Source organism: Eptatretus burgeri, chromosome 17 (assembly GCF_056783735.1).
Source record: "Eptatretus burgeri isolate ZD-2024b chromosome 17, Ebu_testis_v1, whole genome shotgun sequence".
Lineage (NCBI taxonomy): Eukaryota > Metazoa > Chordata > Myxini > Myxiniformes > Myxinidae > Eptatretus > Eptatretus burgeri.
Genome location: NC_140977.1, coordinates 57,773,784 through 57,800,523, shown reverse-complemented (window position 1 = coordinate 57,800,523; position 26,740 = coordinate 57,773,784). Strand labels below are relative to the sequence as shown.

Genomic DNA, 26,740 nt, shown 5'->3' with positions numbered 1-26,740 from the left:
TTGACGGTCGTTGGAGGATGATCCAGAACTGCAGGGTCTACCGGAGTGCTCAGTTCCTCAATACTGACCACAGGCTTGTTGTAGCAACTCCAAAGCTGCACCTTAAATCCTGGAGAATGGTACCATCCCAGCCTAGGCTGGATGTTGCCAAGCTCAGGGATGAGAGAGTAGCTGAGGAGTTTGCGAACAGGCTGAGTGGACACTTGGGGAGTCTGGGTACTTTGCGGTGTCCTGAAGAGTTGTGGAGCGCCTTCAAGACCACCGTCCTTGATGTTGCCGGTGGATGCCTTGGAGCTCACTGCAGGGCAAAGAAGAATTTTGTCTCTCAAGGGACACTGGATACCATTGACCAGAGTCGCAGGGCCAGGCTGAATGGCAGAGCTGAGCTGTTCAGGGAGCTGAGGCATAAAACTGTACATGCACTGAGGGTGGACAAGGAGGCCTATGTGCGAGGAATCTGTGAGGGGGTAGAGCATCACCTGTGGACAGGTGATTCTCGTCCCGCTTACAGGGGAATTCGCGCATTACGTTCATCCAAGCCCATCCCTCGGAGCACTACAGTTCGAGTAGAGAGTGGTAGGCTCTTGACAGAGGAGTCTGAAGTGAAGGCCCGCTGGGCTGGTTACTTTGAGCGGTTGTACCAGGCTGATCCCCCAGCTGTCGAGTTGGACGTTAAGGGTGTTACAATCCCTGTTGTTGACCCTCGAATCAACTGTGGTCCACCTACGCTTGTGGAAACACGGGCTGCGGTGAACCAGTTGAAACGGGGCAAAGCTCCAGGGATCTGTGGCATCCATGCCGAACTTCTCAAGGCTGGTGGAAATGCTGCACTCGTGTCGTTGCATGCAGTTTTGTGCTCTGCCTGGAACACAGGCATCATCCCAACTGACTGGAAGAGGGGCCTTGTTGTCCCTCTCTGGAAAGGGAAGGGTGATCGCCAAGACTGCAACAACTACCGAGGGGTGACGCTGCTCTCAGTGCCGGGCAAGGTCTTTGCTCGGATAATTCTCGATAGGGTTCGCCACCATCTGCTTGAGCACCAGCGTCCAGAGCAGTCAGGCTTTACACCAAAGAGGTCAACGATTGACCGTATCCTTGCACTTCGTGTCCTCACCGAACGCAGACGAGAGTTTCGGCAGGGGCTGCTTGCAGCCTATGTTGATCTCTGTAAAGCGTTCGATTCAGTGAATCGGGATGTCCTCTGGAGGATTCTTGGTCTTCGTGGGATGCCACCAAAACTGATCGATCTGATGTCTGAACTCTACTCTGGTACTGAGAGTGCTGTGAAGTTTGGTGGTACCATCTCTGACTTATTTCCAGTTGTTACTGGAGTTCGTCAGGGATGTGTACTTGCCCCCACACTTTTCAGCACTTGTATGGACTGGATTCTAGGGAGGATGTCGGAGAGATCAAGTTGCGGTGCGTCATTTGGGAATGTCAAGATCTCGGACCTTGACTTTGCAGATGATGCAGTCATCTTTGCGGAGACTTTAGACATCCTCTTGGGGGCCCTCGAGGTGCTGAATGAGGAGTCGGAGCCGTTGGGATTACGGGTTTCTTGGGTCAAAACTAAGATCCAGGCTTTCGGTGACATCTTGGATGCTGCTGTCCTGTCTGTGTCTGTTTGTGGTGAGGATGTTGAGGTCGTGGAGAGATTCACTTACCTTGGCAGTGATATTCATGTCTCTGCTGGCTGCGAGTCAGAGGTCAATAGACGTCTGGGTCGGGCCTGGGGAGGCATGGATTCACTGGATCATGGGGTGTGGCGCTGCCGGTGCCTGTGCGGGAGGACGAAAGTCCGAGTCTTCAGGTCCTTGGTACTTCCAGTCTTGCTCTATGGGTGCGAGACTTGGACTCTGACCAAGGATCTGAGACGGAGACTTAATTCCTTTGGTACCAGGTCTCTTCGGAGAATCCTTGGCTATCGCTGGTCGGATTTTGTGTCCAACGAGTGGTTGCTGAGAGAGACTCGGATGAGATTTGTTACCTGCATAGTCCGTGAGCGTCAGTTGCGGCTGTATGGACATGTGGCTCGTTTTCCTGACTCTGATCCTGCTCACCAGATTCTCTCAGCGAGGGAGTCTCATGAGTGGAGGAGGCCAGTGGGTCGACCACGTGCCTCATGGTTGCAACAGGTTGACCATCATCTCAAGGAGATGGGGATGGGCCTGGCATCTGCCTGGGGGATGGCCAGACGGAGGCCCCTGGAGTACCGGCGGAAAGTGGACGCAGCGACGTGCTGTTCTGGCACATGCTCCCATACCTGACCTGACCTAAATGCAAATGGTCTTCAAATTTCAATTCAATCGGATGAAAATTGAGGATTTTAGAAAACTTGACCCAATTTGGCCTTTTGGTCTATGTTGATCTAAAAATTAATAGGTGTTTGAATTCAGCGATCTGATCTGCAAATGGTCTTCAAATTTCAAGTCAATCGGATGAAACTTGACAATTTTAGAAGCAATTTTAAAATTTGGCCTATTTTGGGTTGACCTTTTAACCTAAGATAACCTCAAAAGTTAGAGGTGGTTGAATTCACCAACCAGACATGCAAATCCTGTTCAACTTTCAAGTCAATTGGATGAAAATTGAGGATTTTAGAAAATTTGGCCCAAATTGGCCTATTGGCCAATGTAGACCTTTTTGATCGACCAAATTTTACGATCCTTCAATGTGGGACTGTCGCAGGGTCAGTGACATTAATCTCTGAAAATTTCAGAATGATCGGTTGAGCGGTTTGGGCTGGAAGCGAGTGGACAGACAAACAAACACACAAACACAAAAGGAGGCGATCAACATACTTGTCAAAAAAAAAAAAAAATTCGGGCAAGTAACAAATGGACGCAAATGCAATACCCTCTCCTTCGGTGAGGGTAACAAAGAAAAAAAGGAGAGAAAAAGAAAACAAGAAAGCAAGAAAAGAAACGGAGTAAAAAAAAGAGGACTTCCTTCAATGCCTGGCAATGACGTCATGCATCGCCTGGATCTGGAATTGGGAAGGAGCGGTGTGCAATGAGGATTCGAGTATCACTCTGATCCGATGTACCATACTGTGTGTTACAGAGGGTTGGTTCTGCCAAATCAGGTTCTGAGCCTTGCGTCATACTGGCTGGTTTGCCTTTGCCTTTCCAGCAGTAGTTAGAACAGGAATTTGGAATTTGGCAATGGTTCCAGCGAGAGCTCGCTTGCTCTTCCTGATGACAGCATGCTGGGAACCATTGAACAAGAAAGTTTCACACCTGAGATGAGAAGCTCAGCCAAACGTAGATGTTGAGAATCAAAGAAATGCAATGGCTCAAGGCACAGTGAATGTGAATACAAGAATAGAAATTGAATAATGAGGAAATCAAGAGTTGGAGAAGTTGAAGATAGAGAAGCAAAACATAGATTTGCTGAGAAAGGTGGAGAGCTACAAAAGATGGGCCGCATCGATAAACTAGGAGAAAATGATACCTTGGAGAGCAGTTGCAGATGGAGAAACAAATGAACCGAAAGGAAACAAGTAAGCCAGAAGAGAAACGTAAAGAAAAAGGAGAAGCTGGGTGAGAAAGGGAAAGCCAAAGTAAGGATAATGCTCGGCAATAGGTAAGGAAAAATCCAGAACATGGAAGAGATGGAGAAACCACGAGATAAATCGGTGCTCACAGCATTGGTGCTTGGAGCGCCAGTCAACACAGATGCCATGCCGAGCACATGCTGCAGCAAAGGCAGTCATTGTGGAACAAGGTGTTTGCTGACCTGGTCGCTGACTCATCCATAGATTGCAGAACATCTCAGTGGATATCTAGAATAAAACAGCAGAAACCACCACAATGTAACTTTCATTGTCATGATTATTGCGGCACTTACATTACTACAAAGTTGTGATGGAAAGGCATTGCAGAAAGTACAATCATTCACCTTATTTCTGCACTCATCCCAATGTGAAGAGGAGAACCACTCTGCACAAGCAGATGGTGTCCACCGGTCGAGTTCTTCGCTCAAAAGCGGTTCAGGGAGCTCAGGTTTGCGAGTAATGGGAGTCATTGGCCAAACCTTCAATGGATAATGAGTTAAGGGCAGGGGTTTAAGTACCTGAGGAGTTAGAGGTTCGGGTTTAGGAGTATGGGAAGTTAGACGTTGAAGGTCTGGTGGATGAGATGTAATGACTTGAATCTTTGGTGTATGAGAGGTCAGGGGCCGCATCTCCACTGGAAGAGAGGTTAGAAATTGAAGTTCTGTTGGGTGAGATGTTAGCATTTGAAGTTTTGGTGGATGCACAGTCAAAGGTTGAATATCCTGTAAAGGAGAGGTATGAGGTTCAGGTTCTGGTGGAGGAGAGGTCAAGGGTGGAAGTTCTGGAAGAGGAGAAGTATGTGGTCGATGTTCCAGTGGATGAGATGTAAGGAGTTGAGGCTCTGATGGGTGGATGGATGGCTGTGGCAGTGCTCGCCAAGCCAGCAAGAGAGATAAGGGGTCATCAAACGCAGAGAGAACGGAGCCATTAGGGAAGGAGAGATCATCGTATGGGTTCCCATCACAATGTCCTAGTTCGGAAGAAAAAGGATGGAAAAAAGAGGCAGAACGGTAATTGGGAGAAAGACAGGTTTAAGGGAGAAGAAACAGAAAGCCATTGCTATATGTGTCCTGGCCTAATGAATCGTGATTAACTGTGCAATTACTGGTTGCTTCAGCAGAGCTGTGTTTACTAAGGTTACGAACACATTGAGCTCACCTTGAACATATTACCCAATGCTTTGGAAGTGTGTGTGCAGGATGCGTACCACAGAGTCCGAATGAACGAGGTTGTCCTGTGTCCCTCGATGAGTGCAAAAGAACAAGGTTGTTGGCATGTCCCCAAGCAAGGCGTAGGCCTGAAGGCGTGTGGAGATTGTAAGCAGCACCAGTGTCCAACAGTTGAAAGCGTCCGGCCTTTATAGGTGTTCGCCTTCTGTGACCATCGAGGTACACCTGAAAGAAGGGTCCAAAGACAAATCAGTGACACAGAGGACGAAGCCAGAGACAAATTACAAATAATACATTTCTTTATACATCGATCATTAGACATACCTTTCGCTCAAAATGTTTCACCAGCAGTGAGTGGCTTCCATCAGTGATGTTCATGGCCATGAGGCAGAGTGGAGCAGAACCAGATTTGGCCTAATAAAGAGTCGCACAGCAGCGGATAGAATTGTGAACTACGAACGCTCCACCCAGTGACCGCAGTGTACAAGGCAGCTTGCAGACAAATCATGCAATCCTAACCAGAGTGTACAGGGACCGGGTTCCTGGTATTAACACAGACACAGTCATGCAATCTAAAGCACAAGCAGGGCCAATGATCGAACCTCCGTGAGGCTGGGACATGGGGCGAGATGGGCGGTTAAGGAATCCCCAGCATGCTTGGCCAGCAGAAAATCTCCCTCCGTGCCCAGGTAGAGAGCATTGCCATCAAAGGTTAGCAGCTGAAGGTCAGAGTGCAAAGAGCAGAGGCCTAGGCACACCACAATCTATTAGACAGTTGGCAAACCATAAAGACAAACATCATAAATGTGATCTTTCTCGACGTGAACATTAATAATCGCGGTGTCATGTTTCCATCATCTTTGAGGTTTCAATCTTTGAGCCCTTCATCTGCTTGACAGTTCACTTTTCCTCTTGTTGGGTAGTCGATCCAGTCGAAAAAAAAAATATTAAAAATTTTTTTTTTTTGAAATTTGTTCTACCCTTATTAGCAGTTTTTCCGTCGATATGTTTGTCTGTCTGTCTGTTCGGTCCAGTGCTCCGTTAATACAATGGCGATTTCGATAAAACTTGGTTGGTAGGTTCATACCATGACCTAGTTGTGTGCAAATGAGAACTGTTGCCATGGACACCACCGTTGCCTCGCAACGGGACTTTGAAATTTTTGAAAAAAACATCAAAACATTATTTTATCGAAAATCAAAAATCGGGCCACGAGCGACTGTGGGCAGTACCATTCAGCCATATTGTCAAAAATTTCCAGCCGGATCCTATGAAAACTGTCGGAGAAGATAGAGTTTGAATAAACCCTGGTCGAAAACAATAAAAAAAACGAAGTTCGTTATATCTCAGAGACTATGAGTCAGATATACATGAAACTGGTATGGTAGGTTCATGGTATGTCCTAGTTATGTGCGAGAAAGAACCGTTGCTATGGACCCCTCTGTTGCCTAGCAACGGCCGAAAAACCTCTAAATGTGGGGGTATTTTAACGAAAAAACAATCTGCAGCATTAACCCTTGAAGCTAGAATCATTAATATTCTTGTGCTTAATCATCAGGTCGTTCCCCGTCGAACGGGCCCATCGCATCAGGTTCTTTTGGGTAGGCGACTACCCATGTCCGCCTACCGGCTTGTCCTAATAATAATAAGTTAACAAGCAGATCAAATGGCTTGTGTTCTTCATGTATGTTCCCAGGGCGTTTGTCCCATTTACGTTGATGTACCCATTTCTGACAAGTCAAAGTCGGTGGAACTTTTACAGGTTTTGAAAAAAAAAACAAATCATGGATCGAATCATTGACTGTGGTAGAATATGGTATAAACAGAGTTAAATGGTCGTCACTACCAATCGCAGGTGAGAGATGTGGTTTCTATAGTTTTGGCAGAGATATCTGCAAGAGGAAAGCTAAATGTTCAACCATTTTTGAAATATCGGGTACACAAAAGTACATTGATGGATGATCGGTCGGACGGAGAACATGGAGGGGTGGAGGACAATTACAAGGACACTGGGAGACAATGGACAGATATGCATAGGAAATATAATTTGAACTTGGGATCTGAGGATCATGAGCAGTTACTTCAATTGTAAATACGAAACAAGCCAACCCATCAGCATGATTAAACATTTGATCGTTTTCAATCCAGAAATTAAGACACAGGCATTTCATTGGTACGTGGAAACAAAAAGGTCATACAAATAAATATTCATTGGAGGGGGGTACGTATTAGGACAATGGACAAATACACACAGTGGACAAAAGCGTCAAGTGGGGTCGGACCAGAGTGGACATTTTTGGAAAAGTTTGCATCCTGTGTGTGGCATTTAAAACCTCCACACAGCCCACAATGGTTCGCACGATGCCAGTAACGACACAGCGTTCATGTGGTATCACTACGGAGGTGACAATGCATTCCCTTAATGGCTGGGTCCGGATGGTGAGGAAAGGATGCTGGGGTGCAGTGGGCACGACCGCAGGGGAGTTGATATAATGGACCGCCCACGGGGCTGGGGGATCAGTTGGAGTCGGGAGTTGCGTGTACAAGTGCTGTTCTCCCTTGAGCTTCAGTTTCACTCCTTGCTTGGGCTCCATTATCTCCGTTCCCTACATGAAGCCCGCTGAGTTTCCTGACTGCCTTTCAAGCTCTTGCTGCTCAGCACTCCGCACTCATCGTCTACTGCATGATTTGCCTCTTTGCTCGTCTGAACCATGGACTGGAGACCTGTTTCGGTGGAGCCGTTCCGAATCCTGGTACGAATACCATTATTTTAAAGACCTCGCCTGGCCCCTCATTGTGCGAATTCAGCCCAGAGATCAAACACCCACATGACTGTTTACTGAATTCAGGAGCCTCTGGTGCTGAAACATGGCTGCTGGCAAGGGTCTCTTGGGTCAACCTTATCTCTTCCCGAAGATAGTTGATGGACCTCCTTACCTCTTCTATCAGATGCTCCTGTGCCTGGGCAACCTCCTCCTTTATCAGATTATCTCAAGTCACTCGCTGCTCCTCTGTAACGCACTACATGTGTGCCATGATCCGTCAATACATGGACGGCCGCCACCTCACTTTGCTTGAAGACCATGATTTATTTTACCCCATGCGCAGTACAATAGGAAAAATCCTCTTTTAAATCTTGTGTTACTCAAATGCGCTTTAGGAACAAAAATTTAGAATTCAAAATTTCTCCCTGGGGGTTTTAGGTCTGAATCGCGCTCTTGAACACCAGATGTCGTGTCGACTCGAACCCAGAGTCCTATTCAGAGACTCGAACCCAGAGACCCTGAAAATATCCCATTCCTGACACCAATGTGTCTTGTAGATGGGTCGCTGATGTGTCCTGCCATGCTAGGAATTAATTAACTCCTGAGGATAGGTGAGGATGAGCGGAATGGCCCTTGTGCACCCTGGTTGGAAATGCATAATCCACCGGTCTCTTGAAGCATGTTACAATTTTAACGCCCCCCCCCCACACCACCCCCTAGGGATTTACCAAAGCAATGTCGAAATGGCTTCACGAGTTTTGAGTTTTGCCAATGGTGGTTCACCATGAGAAATGTGTTATTACGGAATAAAAATTATGGTAAAAAAGGATACCGGCACGAGGAATCGGAATGGCTTTACCAAAACAGGTCTCCAGCCAATGGCATGGACTAGCGAAGAAGCAAATCATCCATTAGGCGAACAGAGCAGAGCGTAGAGTGGTAAGAGCTTATAGGGTGGCCAGGGATATTCATGGAGGGAGCGGCAAAAACGGAGCTCAAGCAAGGACTGAAGTCAAGCGAAGAGAGAACAGCACATGTCCAAAGCCCGACTCCAATGGACCTCCATCCTCCCCAACAGACCAGCTCAACTTGGCCCCGCCCCCACGAACAGCCCCTTTTGTCACCTCTCATTTTCATTGTACCCAGGCATTCCTTCCTCACCGTTTGTTTCCGGCCAATGAGGGAGCGCGTCGCCACCTCCGAGGTGACGCCATGTGAATGTGGTGCCATCACATTGCTGCCTGATCCATCGTGGACCACGTGGAGGTTTTAAACACCACACACAGGGTGCAAACACATCCAAATATATCCCCTCTGGTGCTACCCCACCTGGCTCACAGAGAGAACAAAACGAATAACGCTTTCCTGCCAAATGTCTAAGTCAACTCTGCCACCCCTCAAGGCATACATAAGCAGAGGACAACTTCTTGTAACAGATCCCTGATTTACAGTAAAATGGTCGAAGCTACTCGAACAAATGGGCCAGATTAACTTAACATAAACCTAATATGTACCCCCTCCAACGTAACAATATGTTCTTACACACAAGTGCTCACATGGACATTGCCATTCTGGACAGCAAGGATCTCGTCCTTTTAGGGCTGGGCGGCCAAGGAGGGCACAGGATGGAGGCGGTCGGGTAGCAGGGCAGTGTAACCTGGCATTCACATGGCGAAATTGGCCGCCACTGCACAGCCAACCAGAGCACTGATCTTCCATTCTGAAATACATCTCCTGTGGACAAAAGTTAATATCTTGTTGGAAGTTCAACATGAAACACGATTAGTTATCACTTAATCAAAAAGATACCTTGTTACACAGACAATCAGACAACCAAGCAAAAGATCAATCAACAAGTCAGTACTCCGTGTTGGTGCCGTTTCATTGTGGGCACCCAACAAGCACATCACGTGACTCAACCAGCCATCACGCCTATCTACCAAAATGAACACAACCAAAGACAAACGGACAAGGAAAAAAAAACAGACATGATGAACCCAACCTTGCATTCTGTGGCTTTCTCCGTCATTGAGATGTTGGCCTCAATTGCAGAAGGCGATACCGAGATAAGTGCCTTAGGAGGTTCAATCGATACTGAAGTGCTGGGGCGTCTTGGAGACCAAACTGATGAATGGTCAACATCTCTTGGACTTGTACTGTGACGTATGGGAGTTGCTGCTGAAGCCACAGTCGTCTGAACATCAGTGGTGGACACTGGAAGATGTACAAAAGGTATTGCAATGGTTTTAATTGGCGTCAGCCTTTTCTCATCACCGATGGTGGTTGCTTTTGGAGTTACCAAACTGTCCACCACACGAACAGGTGGCACCAGGATAGTTGTCATTAAAGGACCAGTTGGCTTTCCCATCTTCATTGTGGCCATTGTTGTAGACCGAGGAGTAGAGGTAGGTACGGGAACTTCCAGAGGTTGCTTATGCACTGTCAAATCCACTTGAGAGGTAAGCAGTGGACTTACCGCCAGATCAAGTGATATACCAACTTCTGGTTCTGTTGTTATTGCAGGTTTTTTTTCATCTGGAGAGGGTGCATAACTTGTCACTTTTGCTGGAAGTGGTATGGATGTTTTTTCCACTTTTGTTGTTGCAGCTGTTCCTTTGGTGATTGTCATGGTTCCTTCAGCACTTGAATCAATTTGAGTCGGCTCAGCAAGTGTTGCTCCGATGTAAGTCATGTCCTTGTCTGCCATCTTTTTAGTTGGTTCTGTAATTGGCTTTAGCTTTGTTGTATCTGCCAATGATGTCACGGTTGCAGTCGATGTCATTCTGGTTGTTTTTGTTAAAGGTTCACGTTCAACTGACCATGTCACAGTTGGTAGTTCACCTGTGGCTGCTCTGGTTGTTGCTAATGGAATTGTGACCTTTGGGAAATCTGCTGTGAATGTTGTTGGGGTTGCTACTAGGGGTTTTGATGTGGCTGTGGTTGAAGCATTAATATCTGTATCTTTGGAAATGTCAATAGGAAGTTGAACTGAGGTAGGCCGACGTGAGATTGCCATTGTGCCGATGACAGTGGTATGCAGTGATGATGCTGCCAGGTCCATTTCTGTAGTTATTGTTGTTGTTTTCAGAACCATAGCAGGTCTCAAACTTTCTGCTGGAGATGGCGTCTCATCAGGACTTGATGGAATGGTGGTTTCAAATTGAGTTTTTGGCCACAGTGTTGATGGTTCGATAAGTTTTATGAATGCTTCCGTTAGGTTTTCCTTCGTTGTGGTTTGTTTGCCTGTTTTCATTTCAACTAACGTTGTGTTCCCAACAGGATACTTCTTTTCCGTTATTGTCCTAACCTCAGTTGCGGCACTTGTTTCTGTGCTGACTGTGACACTTGCAACTGTTGGCCTTTCAGAAGTTGTATCAACATCTTCGAGCGTTGGAACTTTGAAGAATGGATGTGGAGAAACCGTTGTGCGTGGCTGTAAAGATAACACCGTTACTTTTGATGTGCGAGGAAACTCCATGCCAGGTTCTACAGTCAAGTGTCTCACTTTCTTATCTTCTACATCTGTCATTTTTTCTACAAACTCGGAAGCTTTTCCTGCTGTGGCATCTGCTGCACCAGATGTGCTGGCCAATTGCATCCAGGGGGAGGTAGTCTGCTTTATTATTTTCAAGTCTGCAGCTCTGATCGTGCTTGGTGTACTTTCCTCCAGAGTGGTGACAGAGGTAAACACTGGGACCTTTCTTTCAGGCAGTGGTGAGACCTTTCCTCGAGTTATATGAGCATCCGGTAAAGTTACAGCGTCAGTCGTTTTAGGGGGAAGCATGGATGTTGTGCCTGAAGCAGAAGCGACTGCCTCTGATGTTTCTGCAGTGGTTGTCAGAGGTGGAATGAGAGACATTGTAGTAACCAGAGAGGGTTGATACATTGAAGTAGCTGAAGACACGAGCATTGCTCGAGTTGCTGACAGAGATGGAGCCATCATACGAGCAGGTTCTTGAGTAAAGGATGATGCTGGTTGAAGAGAAATTGGCAGTGGAGCGACTGGGCTGGAGGTAGCATTCCTCATTACTGGAATGGTTGTTGGTGAGATTAAGGCTAAGGTAGCAGAAGTGGTTGTTGGAAAAGTGGTCCTTGGTGTCACAGAGAGGACAATGCCTAAAAATATAAAAGCCAATGTCAAGATGCAGAACATGACCTCCTGAGAGAAATTGCAATAAAGAAAGATCCAGGATACTTTGAATTTGTTTACAATCCAGAAACAATCCCTGTACTGTAAATTTAACCTTTATTTGAGTGTAAATTATATTATGATGATACTTACAATCAGCAGGATAGACGCATCTTCGCGTGATCTCGTCAAACACGGTGCCTTCTGCACACTCCAGGAAACAGCCCTCAATGCTGTCGTAACAGGAGTAGAAAGCGGGATGAGGAAACAAGGAAGTTGAGAGGAAAGGAGACAAAAGAGAGAAAAAGAAATAAAGAGAAAGAAACAAAAATAATAACAAACAGAAAGGGAAAGGAAAAAGGAGGAAATGGACCTGGGCAGGCCTTCGCAGGGAGTGCCACGCAGATAGCGGCAGGACTTCAGGCAAGGCCTTGAGCAGGGCTTGTACTGCCAACCGCAGTGCGGCTGTATCGGGATGCTCAACTGAGCATCTGCAATCCACGCAAACTCTTTCGAGACTGAAGCACGTACCAATATGAACAATTCATGTATTTTCATTGATGGTTCGTCAATGTAATTTCACGACCTTTTTTATTCCTTTAACTCTTTAAACCCTGGAGGCCATTTTACCAAACTTCCATATACCTGAGAGGCTGGTTTACCTGCCGCTATTCAAACCTCCATATACCTGAGCAGCCGGATTTTTCTCCAGGGAACCCAGGGTGGGGGAGACAAAAGTCCAGGGAGCTCAAGGTTCACAGGGTTAAGCGCAACCTCTTCCACAAACTTAAATCAACCACGGAGCTTACAATGTCCTCAAAGAAGGTCAAAGGGTCAATGTCAACCAAAGGATACCATGGTGAATCAAAGGGTCAATTGTCAATAAAAGGGTTATACTGTTCATTCATTGAGCTTTCTTTTTAATCCTTGAGCTGTTATTTTAAAGTCCTCTCGACAGAGTTCAATATTAGATCAAACAATTACATTTTCTTCATAACAGGTATTTTTTTTATACATGTTTATTATTTCAACTTTGGCTGTGAGAATGTCCTGTGGAGTGGTCGAAACGCGCCAGAATTAGGTTGGCATGATTGGGAAGTAGAACATCGTTACAACTTTGTTTTGAAGAATCTTTTAATGTGAAAAATGATGGATAATACCAACCACTTAATGACCAAAAATGAAAATAAAAGATAAAAAAAACGTGTCAGAACAGCTGTACACACAATAACACAACAGAGTTTGTAAAGTAATCCGCTGGCACATATGCAAAAACTTTGATATTCCAATTCCAGAAAATTTGTGGGAAAATGAACCAAAACCAATCACTGAAAACATTGAAGTAGCGCTCACGTACAACCTTATGATCCCATTGAGCGTGAACATCGAAAACAAAGCATTGTGACCAGATATCATACTTTGGTGCAAAAAAAAAAAAAAGAGAGAAGAAGGCATTGCTAATTGAGGTGTTAATACCAGTGATTTTGGACTAAACGATGCAGAAATCAAGAAAATGACCAAATACCAAGACCTCAAGCATGAATTGAAAAGATCCTGGAAACTGAAGAATAACAAAGTTGTACCAGTGATGACGAAAAACCTCACGGGAATGATGAATAAGAACCTCACAGAGATATTTAAAAACATCCCTGGGAATATCACTACAAACGAACTACAGTTGAAAACCGTCCTGGGCTGATAACGATCCTGAAGAGAGCCCTCGGCACAAAACTTTGAAAACAGAAAACTTCACAGTTTGGTCCGTGAATTGTGACCCCTTACTGAAATGAGGGTGGACACTTTGAGCCCACCCTGGGAGGACTCCTTTCCACTTTCTGAAACCCACATATGTAGATACCAATCAAAGTCACACACACACACACACACACACACACACACACACACACACACACACACACACACACACACACACACACACACACACACACACACACACGTGACGGTGGATACTTTGAGACCTTGGAGGGATCCAGTGCACCTTCTGAAATATATATATATATATATATATATATATATATATATATATATATATATATATATATATATATATATATATATATATATATATATACATACATACTAGTATAAAAGTCCATCAAAAATGATGGGTTGTAATTATTTTATTCGAAATGTTCAGAAACTGGAAGAATATGATGTTTTGTAGCAAGAAAAAGTGTTATTGTAAAACACTACATGTACAAATGTGAGCCTATTTTCTTTATCTTCTGGGACCTTTCATTTTGAGGGCACAGCCTCGTGAGCGTGCCAAAGCCTGAAGCCTCGGCCTAAAGTTCGGTGTGCTGACATCTTATTTATTTATTAGCATCGCACGTATGTAACACTCATTTTACTCTGTGTGCGTTACACATCACGTGCAGTGTATTTCACCTCCCTGCGCCTTGTATTTATTGTTATTTTTGTAAACGCTTCTGTACACCGCCATTGAGGCCCGGTTGCAAGTCACCGTCTACATTTCCAAAATAAGAGACGTAATTACTCTTTAATAGAAGTCGTTTTTCGAGTTTTTCTTATTCTGAAAAATAGACCATAGTGAACACACAGTCGTGTTAAAAGATTGGCCTTTAAAACGCTTCGTAAATCGTCCTTTTGAAGGAGGATACTCATCACACTAACAAATACACATTGTGTTATATATGGTAGATCATATATATATATATATATATATATATATATATATATATATATATATATATATATATATATATATATATATATATATATATATATATATATATATATATATATATATATATATTCAGCACCCCACCACTCCTTCATTCCCAATGCTCCTATTTCCCCCTCTATCAACAAAACCCCTACCAAGAGCCCAACGCCTGCAATCCTGTTATCATCGGTAGAAAGCCGATATAGCCTTTTCCCATAAACAGCAGCAATCTTCAAAGGAACGAGGTTCGAACCCCAAACTACAGAAACCCCCATGAGGGATCATGGGTGGAGGTAACAGACGGTTGTGCGGGGGCTGAACGAAGCCCCAAACTCCAGAGGATATAGGATGTCGTGGAATGACGACCCAGGGGAAGGGAATTGGAGCAGAGTTTGGAGTTTAGAGTTTGAAGTTTTGGAATGAGTTTTGGCGTGCTGCCCTGCGTGCGGGCCAGGCGTGCCGGCTGTTATACACGACACAGATGTCTGAAGGTCGCTACAACTCGGCCTGAGGCCCGCCCACTTGGATGACCGTATTCCCAATGTCAAGGTCAAAGTGAAGGTGAACGGGATGCCATGCTCTCCCTTAATGCTGTTTGCTATATTGCAACAAGACCATTTACCAATTTGTTCAGTAACTCTTTAAAGGACACCAAGGTAAAACATGGCCTTGAGGGTCAGCTTGGAGACGTGGTCAGCGTAGGACAGTTCGCAGCAGTTTGTCCTATCCAGGGCAACGTGCTACTTGTATTAAATGATGGAGGAAATGGAAATACAGCAACCATTTGAATTCTTCATTCTGGATGCCAGCTGGATGCCAGTGGCAGATAGGTTAGTGAGCAGAGTGAGCATGGCTGAACAGACTGTTGAATGTATGAAGAATGCCTGATGAGACTACTATGAGCTCTTGAGCGAAGTTCATTGTCCATCCATTATATCGAGTTCGAGGAGAATGTCCAGAGTAATGTCGCCAGGACAGAAGCCAATCTGGCAATCGAAGATTAAATAGCTGAAGATGAGATGGGACTTGAGTGAGGTCTGTTGCTATTATTCATTCAGTCACCTTGATGATTGTGGAAGAGAGGCCAATTAGTCCGTAGTTTTGGGGAAGGGGGATGGGGGTCCATTTTGTCACCATCTGTGTATTTGGATGACTTGTTCTGTTCCACAATAAGGGGAGTGACCTTCTGAGATGGACTGAAGAAGAACAAAGAAATAAATAATACCAAATCGGGCATACGTTCAAGGATGAGAGTGCAGATGTTCTCGGAGGACCATTTGTGGGAAACCTCATCATCAGTCATACTTCAGGCCAGGACTACTGAGTCCATATTTTCAAACTTGGACTAAAATTCATCTTGCGAACTTATTGACGTCACTGGTCGATGCCTTTCAGTTCATATTTCATGAAATAGTTTTGCACAAGTTTGCTTGCAAGAAAATACCACTTGGCCCATCATGCATGTGCCATATATCCACAACCCAAAGAGCCATACTGACTTACAAGGAGTTAACTCCAAGAAAATCTGGGTATAGCACCAGCGAGCAATGGCTAACCGTTTCGGAGAGATACAGTATGAATTTTAACGTGTACAACCTGAAAACAGATGGGAGAGCCAGCTTTTGGTCCTCGACGAAAGGACAATATGTTCTGAAATGCAACACCTCGCCTCACATTGGTGATTCATCACGACATTCGTTATGTCTGACCATGAGTGGATCAACGCCAGACTATAAAGATCAGATGATGCACGATGTCAACCCGAGATATCCCTCCATCCCATCTGAAAACACAACCTGGCACTGAATCGTTGTCTTAAGGTAACTGTCTCACTCTTCATAGGTTGGGTGGAAACAGATAATTTGGATATCGTACAATGGACATTGGTAATACCATCAGTGTGGATACGATAAGAGTCGTTCACAGCACAAGGAGTCATTGTGATTGAAATAAATGACACAAAATAATCCAGTGAAAGGAAAGTTTAAATGGTGCGACACAATTGTCTTCATCATCCAAACTAAAGGATGGCCTTGTTTCATGATTCAATGTCAGGTGTTTGTGTTGCACAAACACAACAAACACCATTTTTCCCATAACGCTGTTCCTCATAACCGTTATAATCATATTTTGAACAGTAACTGCTATTTAAATAGTTTTACGCCAAAAAAAAAAAAATAACAACTTTATGAACTTGTAAAACAAGCGACCCATTCTCCAACTGCCGGGATCATCAGCCGGGCTGCATTCTTCACAGTGGTTTCGACCCTGTTAACCTAGAACCTCTCCAAACTGGCAGTCCACGTCCTCAGCCATGGGTCCCATTCACACACACAGACACACGTGTAAACATGCGGAATTTTCATAAGTTTTGACGATTTCGTGTTCGCGTGCGCATGTGGACGCGTTATTTCGGGTTAGAACCACATACAATCTTTCGGGGATCAGCGGGTACTTTTGACACATTTCATCGGTTATAAAATCTGCAGCTGTGCAAGGGCAGGTGCAGCAGAGACCGGGATGGTGTGAAGGAGTGCAGGAGCGTGCCAGGCAAAGAGTGGGGCACGTGCCAGCAAACAGCTGCATCATGTCGAGTACAGCACCGCCATGTGACTCTCACAAAACCTTCAACTTAATCCTCATCCCTATTTGTTTTAGTCTCCCTACACAATCCTCACCGCTTTCTGTCTACTCGTCTCACCATCTTTACATTGACGTCCTGATATCCCACCCTCCCTTCAACCTCGTCCTCTCTTTGTCTGTGTCTTCCACCTTATGATCACCCGCGTCTCCAGTCCTCTCACTGCGCACCCCAGGGAGGGCAGACACGCTCTTCACAGCTCTCGGCATTCCAATTAGGCACACAATCACTAACAAAAAAATCCTACACGGGCTTCAACACTATCGCTTGTGTGCAGGGATAAAAGAGGTGGAGGGGAGGGGGAAGCGAGGAAGGAGAGAGAGGGAGAGAGAGAGAGAGAGAGAGAGAGAGAGATCTCCAGGGTCTTCTACCACAGACCACCACCCAGAAGTGATTGTGCAAAACGATTTACATGGGTTTGCAAAGCATCACGTGATCAATCTGTTTCAATCTCGTCCCTGCCTGCATGAGTTGTTCACCCCGGGCATCATTGTTCAATTTTATAGGCTTTTTTTTATTGGAGATCAAGCAGGCAAATCAACACTTCAATCACTCGTGTTTCTCTGATCCATGGAGGGACAACATTTTGATTCATCTTCCTCGGGCTCCATGTTATGTGCATGTTAAACCGTTAACTCGTGCCTCATCCATTACTCGCTTCAACGGAACCATTTCCCCCCCATACACTTGAGAGCCCTTCCCATCTCTACACTCGAAGGAATGGTTAGGTGTAAAATAAACCACAACTTTCAGTCATTTTCATTTCAGTCCTTAATCCCACTCCTGACATCAAAATGTGCTTCCAGAAAAATTTTTCACCAAAAACCACAAAAACAAACGATTCCCTTTGCGCCAAAACATCCCACCTGCCAGGTTCAGCCTGAGATTTGTTTACTTCTACTTCTCTTTGCTTTCATGTATACAATAATCCCTTCCTGTGTTTGTTCAATCCCTCTATTTCGTCTGCTCATTAAAAGTGATCAAACGCCTTCGCTATTTAATTCCATAGTTTATCTGTTCACGTTTACAATATCAATCTTTCCTTGCAGTGTCATGGGATGATGGAGGAGTCTGCACATACATTACATGTAGTACAAGGACATCATGAGTCATTAGTGTACTTTTACATGCGTCATGTTACATCGGGCACGATGAAGGCCTCGTGATGAGGACATTGGATTGGTAACCAAAAGGTTTGTGAGTTTAAATACTCCCGTTGGGACCGTATGGATTTGAAGGTTCATCACATTGCAAGGTCGGATTCATAAACCCCTGTAACGGATTTCATCAACTTGAATGCGGATGACAGTATGTTAACTGCTGTGGGTAGTGAGGTGCATGTTCATTTTTGGTGTTAGTCCTTCTCCCTCGAAACGTCACCCACTCCTCTTGCTTCTCCGGGTGGTTAACATACTGTCACTGGCTTTCAGTTGATAAAATCAATCAACTCGTCCACTGGTGCAAACCAACACGAGTATTCCATTGCATAAACACATGCACTCTTGGAGAAGGGAATAGTGGTTTGGACAAGGTATCGAGGACATCACTCTCCATCCTTTCTATTGCAATATAAACACTTGTTATGGATATTTATATCGGAATACAATTGGGAAATAACAATCCTGTTTTCTACATACTGTATACTATTGACTGACGGTGCTCAAACCGATAGACCGTTGTGACGTACCATCGAGCCGGAAAGCGGCCACTTGCCAGCCATCATGCGTGTGACCCGTTTGTCTGGCTTCCAGCGTTTGTCCCGTGTCCTGCAGGATGAATCCCGGTCGAGAGATCGACTCGAACACCTTCAGGTTCTACAAAGACATGAATCAAGATGAAAGAGTGATCCATCTCAACATTGCCAGTTTCCACTGCGCTCTGTGCCCACTGTACTCGATGGACCTCTTCCAGCAGTCGACCTGCACATGGTGGTCCAGTCGACCGTTGCTGCCTGACTCATCATTGCAAGGGAAGGTCTCAGGACACCCAAATCATCGCGATCAGCAAAACCGGGTACAAATGTGATCATATGCATCAATGTCATATTCGTTTCATACCTTCCCTTATGGAAGGTCTTTGGAACTCCACAAAACACAATGACCCAGCATCAGTCTCCATAATCCAGTATGGAGGAATGACCTCTCCAAACATTATAAACTTTCAAAATCAATGCTGCAGCACAATATCCCACGTACAATTTGACTCTCCATTCCCCCGTTTTATGTTCACAGATGGCAGATAGTTCTATCGTGTGTGTGTGTGTGTGTGTGTGTGTGTGTGTGTGTGTGTGTGTGTGTGTGTGTGTGTGTGTGTGTGTGTGTGTGTGTGTGTGTGTGCGTCTGCGAAACTTGAAACATAGGAGTGCTCCCCACAGAGAATATTTTATTGCTAACTCTGACGTCATATGTAAAATGGTGTGGCAGTCATCTTGGATCAAAGGGGAAAAATTTGGACATCATTTTCTCTGAAACCATTCAACGAAAAAAATTGAAACTTGGCAAATGTCTCCAACTCCCCATGGGGTATATAAGGTGATAACGATGACATCATCAGTGAAATGGTATTCCAGCCACAATTGGTGGACTCGAAATCCTTAACGGAAAAATCTGAAACTTCATGTATCCGATTTACGACCCGATGTGAGTGAAGAATTAAATTTATGACATCAGTCACATGGTCTGACAGCTATAATGGATTGAAAATAAAAACGTAATAAATCTTCTCCTTGAGAACCGCTCAACAGATCGATGCAAAACTTCATACATGTGATCGACTAGCCACGGGGATTATGGTTATGGGAATTCAACTTCATTGACACAATTAAGCCTGAATGTGCACAAAAGTGGTCGTTAAATATCCTGATAATCAATCAATAACCAATAAAGCTACAGATCATGGCAATGCATGTAACATAATCGGGTGCATGGATGATATGGATATATGGACCATAATAGTAGCGTGTTCAGTTAACGACGGTATTTTTGCTCAGAATGAACACGCGAGGTGAGATGATGCATTCTACAAGGGCTGTTCTAGTTTTAATTTAATTCTACATGTTGAAAACTGTAGAACACGAATGGGAACATAAATTAGAACATGAACCTGTGGTTTAGCAGTACTTTGGCTCTAAATCTGGAAAATTGGACGGAGTCTCATCGTTATATAGCATGCACACAGAGGAGTAAGGTAACTGTCTTGGTCTGTCTGCCTGTCTGGCAGTCAAAAAACATTGAAAATCATTCCAAACAGGAAACTTCCTGTTTTTAGGGATGTCATAAAGGACACAAACAACAGGCACGAATAACTAATGTAACGTGTTAAATAACGTGGTGTAAAAGAGGGTACATCAGCAGCGGTAAACTTCTGATTTAATGGGGGGGGGGGATTTTTTTCCCCGTCTACAGTTTTTGAAACTTTAATTTTATTTCAATTGAGTACTTTATTTGATCACTGGAGAACACAAATCACCTTTTTTGCACTTCCAAAAACCTCCAGTTTAGCAAAACTTAACGTCATATCGACCAATCAAATTTGCCACCCACACTCTCAGGGTGGGGGAGATTCGAGATTCTTCTTCTTCCAATAAACTGTTTCCATGAAAGTCCCACGTCCAAGTTAAAATGAAGTCCCATGTCCTTTTTCTCAAGACTTTGTGGGGTAAGGTGTTCTATGAAATCTATAGTTTCATCTTGTGATGATAAACTCACAAAAGATTGAAAAGATGGATTGACAGGTCAGTGAGAAAGAATGACTGGTGCAGAAGATGTGAAAAGGGAAAGAAGGAAAAGTAATGAGAATGAAATGATTGATATGAGCGAGTTCAAAAGATGAAAACACTGATGGAAGGATGACGAGGACACTGATGGAAGGATGAGGACACAGCAGATGAGGTGCGGACACCTCTTGTTGGCCTTGAGGCCACTCCAAGAAGGTCGACTGCTGACGGAACCATCTGTCCGCCCTCCAGCGTTCAACATTCAGCGATCCATCTGCCTTCAAGCACAGGAAATAGTTTGGTCGTTCTGCCCACTCCATGGACACAGCAACAACGCTGGCTGTGAACACACACATTGGAAATGTCCATACGTTTCACCCAACATGCTTGTCTCTCAGGATGAGCTACCATCTACATATTATATACGCAGATGTATTACATATGCTGGTTTTATGTATATTCACTGGACTGCGATATGTTTGTCCTCAGGAATTCAATGCAAAGATCAAGCACCGCTTTACGAAGCAACAAGCAATGTGAGAAAACGCTAGTGTACCAACGGGAGGCCCTTGGTAAAGGGGAGGTGTAAGCATGAGAGCGAGAGCCCTCGGCTCTAATCGTTCCTGGTGTCCGTGGGGATACACCGAACAGCTGGTGGTGTTCAGAGCGACCACACTTCCTCGTGGGCTCACGAGGTGGTAAGGACCACGACCAAGCTCTGAGCAATGGAGGTGCAAACAAAAATCAAAATGGTGGACAATGAGGAGCAAAACAGAAAATAACTAGAAGGGCACTGGGTGGAGCGCATACCTCTGTCATGCAATGCCTGATCCGTGAGAACATATCACGTGCAATACATTTTTGATTAAAAATCAAAAAATTCTCATATCTGGATCTGGATTCGGATCTTCACCAAAACTAAATAAATTTGTCCTTGTCACACACCCATGTCCACCAAGTTTCGTCCGAATCCGTCTCAAACTTTTTGAGATATTGTGCTAAATATCGCTTTTTGCCTGATCTCTCAATGGTGAAGAATCACTTAAAAAAATTATAGTATCCAGATTCGGATCTTCACCAAAATCTAATCAGTTCACCCTTGTCACACACCCAACCTGTCCACAAAATTTAATCTGGAGGGTCATTCCATGTCAAATCATCAAAGAATCTGCCGTCATCTCTCAGATTTTTGTAAAACTTTGGGAACCAATTGGGACCCATGAAAAACGGCAAGAACTCAAATATTTTTGCTAACAGCCTCTTAATTAGTGAGATACAGACTAACGAACTTTGGACTAATTAGCACGACGTCGCAAATTCAAATGGCCATATCTCTAAAAGTATAACACCTCGAGAGCTGGTTTTGGTGTCATTTTAAAGGTATTTTCATGCCCATGAATTTGTCTGTGCAACATTTTCCTACCTCCAACCACAAAAAAGTTATCACAAAATATAAACTTCAATCGTGAATCCCCAAAAAATGTATCCTTCAAATTTCCTCAAATTCATCCAAGAGGTACCTGATGATGTCAAGAAGCTTCCACATAAATTTTGTGATGGGCACTCCAATAGTTTCTGAGATATGAGCAATAATGTACATGTACGTATGGCATATAGGTTCGAAAATCAGCATTTGTAATGTATTATACAATCATTCTAACCTAGCCATGACAGGGAACACAGGGAACGACCATCAATTGCTTTGAAGTATCATATACTTTCATTTTCAACTGGGCCTGAGGGGAAGAAACAAGTGCTGCTGTTGCTGCATTGAAGAGGAAATTGAAAGCCTAAGTCAGGTTAGTGAACACTGTGTACTTGAACTCACTTATTGATTGTTATATACATTACAAATGCTGATTTTCGAACCTATATGCCATACATACATGTACATTATTGCTCATATCTCAGAAACTATTGGAGTGGCCATCACAAAATTTATGTGGAAGCTTCTTGACATCATAAGGTACCTTTGGGATGAATTTGAGGAAATTTGAAGGATACATTTTTTGGGGATTCACGATTGAAGTTTATATTCTGTGATAACTTTTTTGTGGTTGGAGGTAGGAAAATGTTGCCCAGACAAATTCATAGGGCATGAAAATACCTTTAAAATGACACCAAAACCAGCTCTCTCGGTGTTATACTTTTAGAGATATGGCCATTTGAATTCGCGACATCGTGTTAGTCAAAAGTTCGTTAGTCTGTATCTCACTAATTAAGAGGCTGTTAGCAAAAATATTTGAGTTCTTGCCGTTTTTCATGGGTCCCAATTGGTTCCCAAAGTTTTACAAAAATCTGAGAGATGACGGCAGATTCTTTGATGATTTGACATGGAATGACCCTGGATTGTTTTTTTGAGATATCCTGCACACAAACAGACAAACAGACAGACAGACAAGCCGGTAGGCGGACATGGGTAGTCGACTACCCAATAGAACCTGACGCGATGGGCCCGTTCGATGGGGAATGACCTGAGGATTAAGCACAAGAAAATTCATGATTCTAGCTTCAAGGGTTAATGCTGCAGATTGTTTTTTCGTTAAAATACCCCCACATTTAGAGGTTTTTCGGCCGTTGCTAGGCAACGGAGGGGTCCATAGCAACGGTTCTTTCTCACACATAACTAGAACATACCATGAACCGACCATACCAGTTTCATGTATATCTGACTCATAGTCTCTGAGATATAACGAACTTCGTTTTTTTATTGTTTTCGACCAGGGTTCATTCAAAGTCTATCTTCTCCGACAGTATTCATAGGATCCGGCTGAAAATTTTTGACAATATGGCTGAATGTACTGCCCACAGTCGCTCGTGGCCCGATTTTTGATTTTCGAAAAAAATTTTTTTTTATGATTTTTCAAAAATTTCAAAGTCCCGTTGCGAGGCAACGGTGGTGTCCATAACAACGGTTCTCATTTGCACACAACTAGGTCATGGTATGAACCTACCAACCAAGTTTCATCGAAATCACCATTATATTAACTGAAATCGCCATTTTAAATACTGATAATAAGGATAGTACAAATCTCAAAAAAAAATTGTTATTATTTTTTTTTTCGACTAGATCGACTACCCAATAAACAGGGGTGAAAACATAACGTCCTTCCACCTTCGGTGGCAGAGGTGGTTAACCGCGAACACGGGACAATTAACTTGTAGACATGTATAACTCAAACACAATGGAAAAGACTTTCTTAGCCCATGTTTCTTAGCCCATATATGTACTGTATATATATATATATATATATATATATATATATATATATATATATATATATATATATATATATATATATATATATATATATATATATATATATATATATATATATATATATATATATATATAATAGATTTGATTAAAAAGTACAAATTGGAGTTTAAAAAGTAATACCAGCCATACAAGATGAGCAATCACTGAACGAGCTTAAGGAAAACCTAAATGTGTGTTTGAGAACATGAAGTTCAATGGAATTTTGAAGGCGTGAAGTCACACAGCGGGATCAGAACCATTGTGTGAGAAAGAGCGACCCCTTGTGAGTGTGACATCTTAACACCAGTGAGAGTGCTTGCTATGTATGATTCGAAAAAAGGTGTGTGATGGTCATACCTCTGGAGAAGTAGTCACAGTCAAAAGCTGCAAAGAAGATAAGATGTCATGGAAAGACGCACACATCTCAGGGCAGACATTACATGATAGACAAAGTGGGCAAAGACAATTGACGATGGTCGAACAGCTATGGACGGGATTTTTAACGATGTACAATGGAGGCAAGATGCCATTTTCTCACAAATAAATGATCAATGTTTACACACGAGGGTGCAGCATCAGGAAGCATGCTCATCTGTGAAATAGAAAATAAGGTGGCCGTCCTGTGTGCTTTCACATACCAAGAGTCAGCCCCGAATGTTCTACAGGACCTAATTGGGACCGGCAATAGGCATGTGCTGGTTGGTACCCTTGCCAAATAGCAAAATTGAAACCACTACCATCACCACCACCATCACCACCACACTTCACAAAGAAACTGACCTAAATGTGCCAAGGATTCCCATTGACATCATCTGATGTGAAGCAGTTGTATGCAGTGGATTGAAGGAGTATGCATAAAGCAGTATGCGTCAAGTGGTTTGCGGTGGATCGAAGTGGAATACGTAAAGCGGTATGCAGTCAATTGAAGCGGTATGTGTCGAGTAATTTATGTGATAGATTGAAGCGGTATGCATCAAACAGTATGCGGTGAATTGAGGTGGTATGTGCAAAACAGTTGTATGCAGTGGATCGAAGGAATATGCATAAAGCAGTATGCATAAAGTGGTTTGCAGTGGATTGAAATGGTATGCTTAAAGTGGTTGTATGCGGTAGACTGAAGGGGTAGGCAAAAGCGGTACTGAGTCAAATACAGTGTTAGATGTTGGCCAGCTACGGGGTCACAAGCAGAAGAGTGGTGCTGGTGCCGGGGAGGTTCGTACGGCATAGCTGTGGTGAGCGCCAGTCCAATACGATCCCAAACCGACAGCAAAGTAGGACATAGGCCGAGAGGGTCTGACAGGTGCAGCCACTGCTAGAGCTCGGGGTACAGGTGCACACATCCTCCATACAGGCAGAAAAGTACCACCAGACCTCCACCTACAACCATACAGGCAACATTCATAATAACACAACTATTACCACACCCATGGTAACCACATTATTATTTATGTGAAAAACCTCCATCAGAGATTTTGGAAGAAAATTTGTGGTTATTATGGAGAGTTCCGCGTGTTTGTGACTTTTCATTACCGCATCGTGACATGGGGCGAAGGTCCTACCGAAGAGGACCCCGCACTCCCTCCTCGCCATCATCCCTCGCTCCGGGAACCTCTCGCAAGCACTCGGCAGGCTCTCAGTGCCAGCTCTGCACTGCACACATAGTACGCGTACACTCGGACGTAGCACCAGCACACATGATGCTATCATGGTTCGAGTGTTCGCTCGGAGTATGGCAGGTCAGGGGTTCAAATCCCGGCAAAGTCATACCAAAGACTAAAAAATGCTACGTGCTGTTTACTTCCTTGATGTTCAGCATTGAAAAGGATAGAGGACGGACAACCCCCAAAGGTTGGCATCCGTGGGGAGGAGGATATTTCTCCATCGGAAATGCCCCGCTGATGTGGTAGGAAAGCTGGCACCATTGTTGTGACGTCATTGGTACCCAGAGTGCTGTTTGTGACGTGACGACGCTTCCCCCAAGCTCAGTGGCTGTGTTTGTCTCATCTAACAATCCTGTGTTGTGTCTCATGTATCATCAATCTGTATGTCTATGAATGTGAGGTGTGTGTGTGTGTGTGTGTGTGTGTGTGTGTGTGTGTGTGTGTGTGTGTGTGTGTGTGTGTGTGTGTGTGTGTGTGTGTGTGTGTGTGTGTGTGTGTGTGTGTGTGTGTGTGTGTGTGTGTGTGTGTGTGTGTGTGTGTGTGGGCAGCTCCACTACAAGCAATAGATCATTTGCAAACAAAACAAAACAAAACAAGGGCCACACATAATATGACTGGTGCCTCGGTCAACATTGAGGAACCCAAAGTATATTTTGGGATGCAAACTTCCAGTTCGGATATTTTTACACATGTTGGTCGAATCTGCAGCTGCAACTTCCACCTCATTAAAGCGAAGTTTTCTGAACCGGATTTGTCGTGTGTGTTTTTTTTTGTTGTATCTTTGTCCCTGTGTTCTTATTTGTGTTTACTATAAATCACATTTTCTATGCTAAATCATACCTTGTGCTGGATTTGTCAAATTTGTTGTTTTTGTGGTGTTCAAGGCCTACTCCTCGGATAGCAGCTGTGAAAATTATGGGTCCCTTTTGTCTCCGGTACACCTACATTTGCTTCATTCATCCCAAATATTGTACTTTCAACCTCAACGTTATTTCAACGTTATCGTTATCAACAACGTTCCCCTCCTCACTTCAAAAAAATAAAAACAAACTAAAACCTTAATTTTTTTCACTCCACAACAATCTCATTCTACTTTAATTTCCTTCTCCGGGTACTTCCTGTTCTCCACTTTTTTCCG

General features: G+C 44.0%; 1 protein-coding gene across 1 annotated transcript in view; it reads right to left on the bottom strand.

Annotated features, from left to right (window-relative positions):
* Positions 1-26,740, bottom strand: part of LOC147010218 (otogelin-like) — a 122,256-nt gene that overhangs the window by 12,818 nt on the left and 82,698 nt on the right. The window contains exons 29-43 of the mRNA XM_085863365.1: positions 25,472-25,591; positions 25,162-25,318; positions 24,299-24,325; positions 21,239-21,400; positions 20,868-21,022; positions 18,655-18,781; positions 11,993-12,110; positions 11,773-11,852; positions 9,493-11,606; positions 9,047-9,224; positions 5,328-5,473; positions 5,050-5,139; positions 4,764-4,950; positions 3,901-4,526; positions 3,646-3,784 (exon numbers count right to left, since the gene is read on the bottom strand). Coding sequence (XP_085719491.1) covers positions 3,646-3,784; positions 3,901-4,526; positions 4,764-4,950; positions 5,050-5,139; positions 5,328-5,473; positions 9,047-9,224; positions 9,493-11,606; positions 11,773-11,852; positions 11,993-12,110; positions 18,655-18,781; positions 20,868-21,022; positions 21,239-21,400; positions 24,299-24,325; positions 25,162-25,318; positions 25,472-25,591 — 4,426 coding nt within the window. The remainder of the gene's footprint in view (positions 1-3,645; positions 3,785-3,900; positions 4,527-4,763; positions 4,951-5,049; positions 5,140-5,327; positions 5,474-9,046; positions 9,225-9,492; positions 11,607-11,772; positions 11,853-11,992; positions 12,111-18,654; positions 18,782-20,867; positions 21,023-21,238; positions 21,401-24,298; positions 24,326-25,161; positions 25,319-25,471; positions 25,592-26,740) is intronic.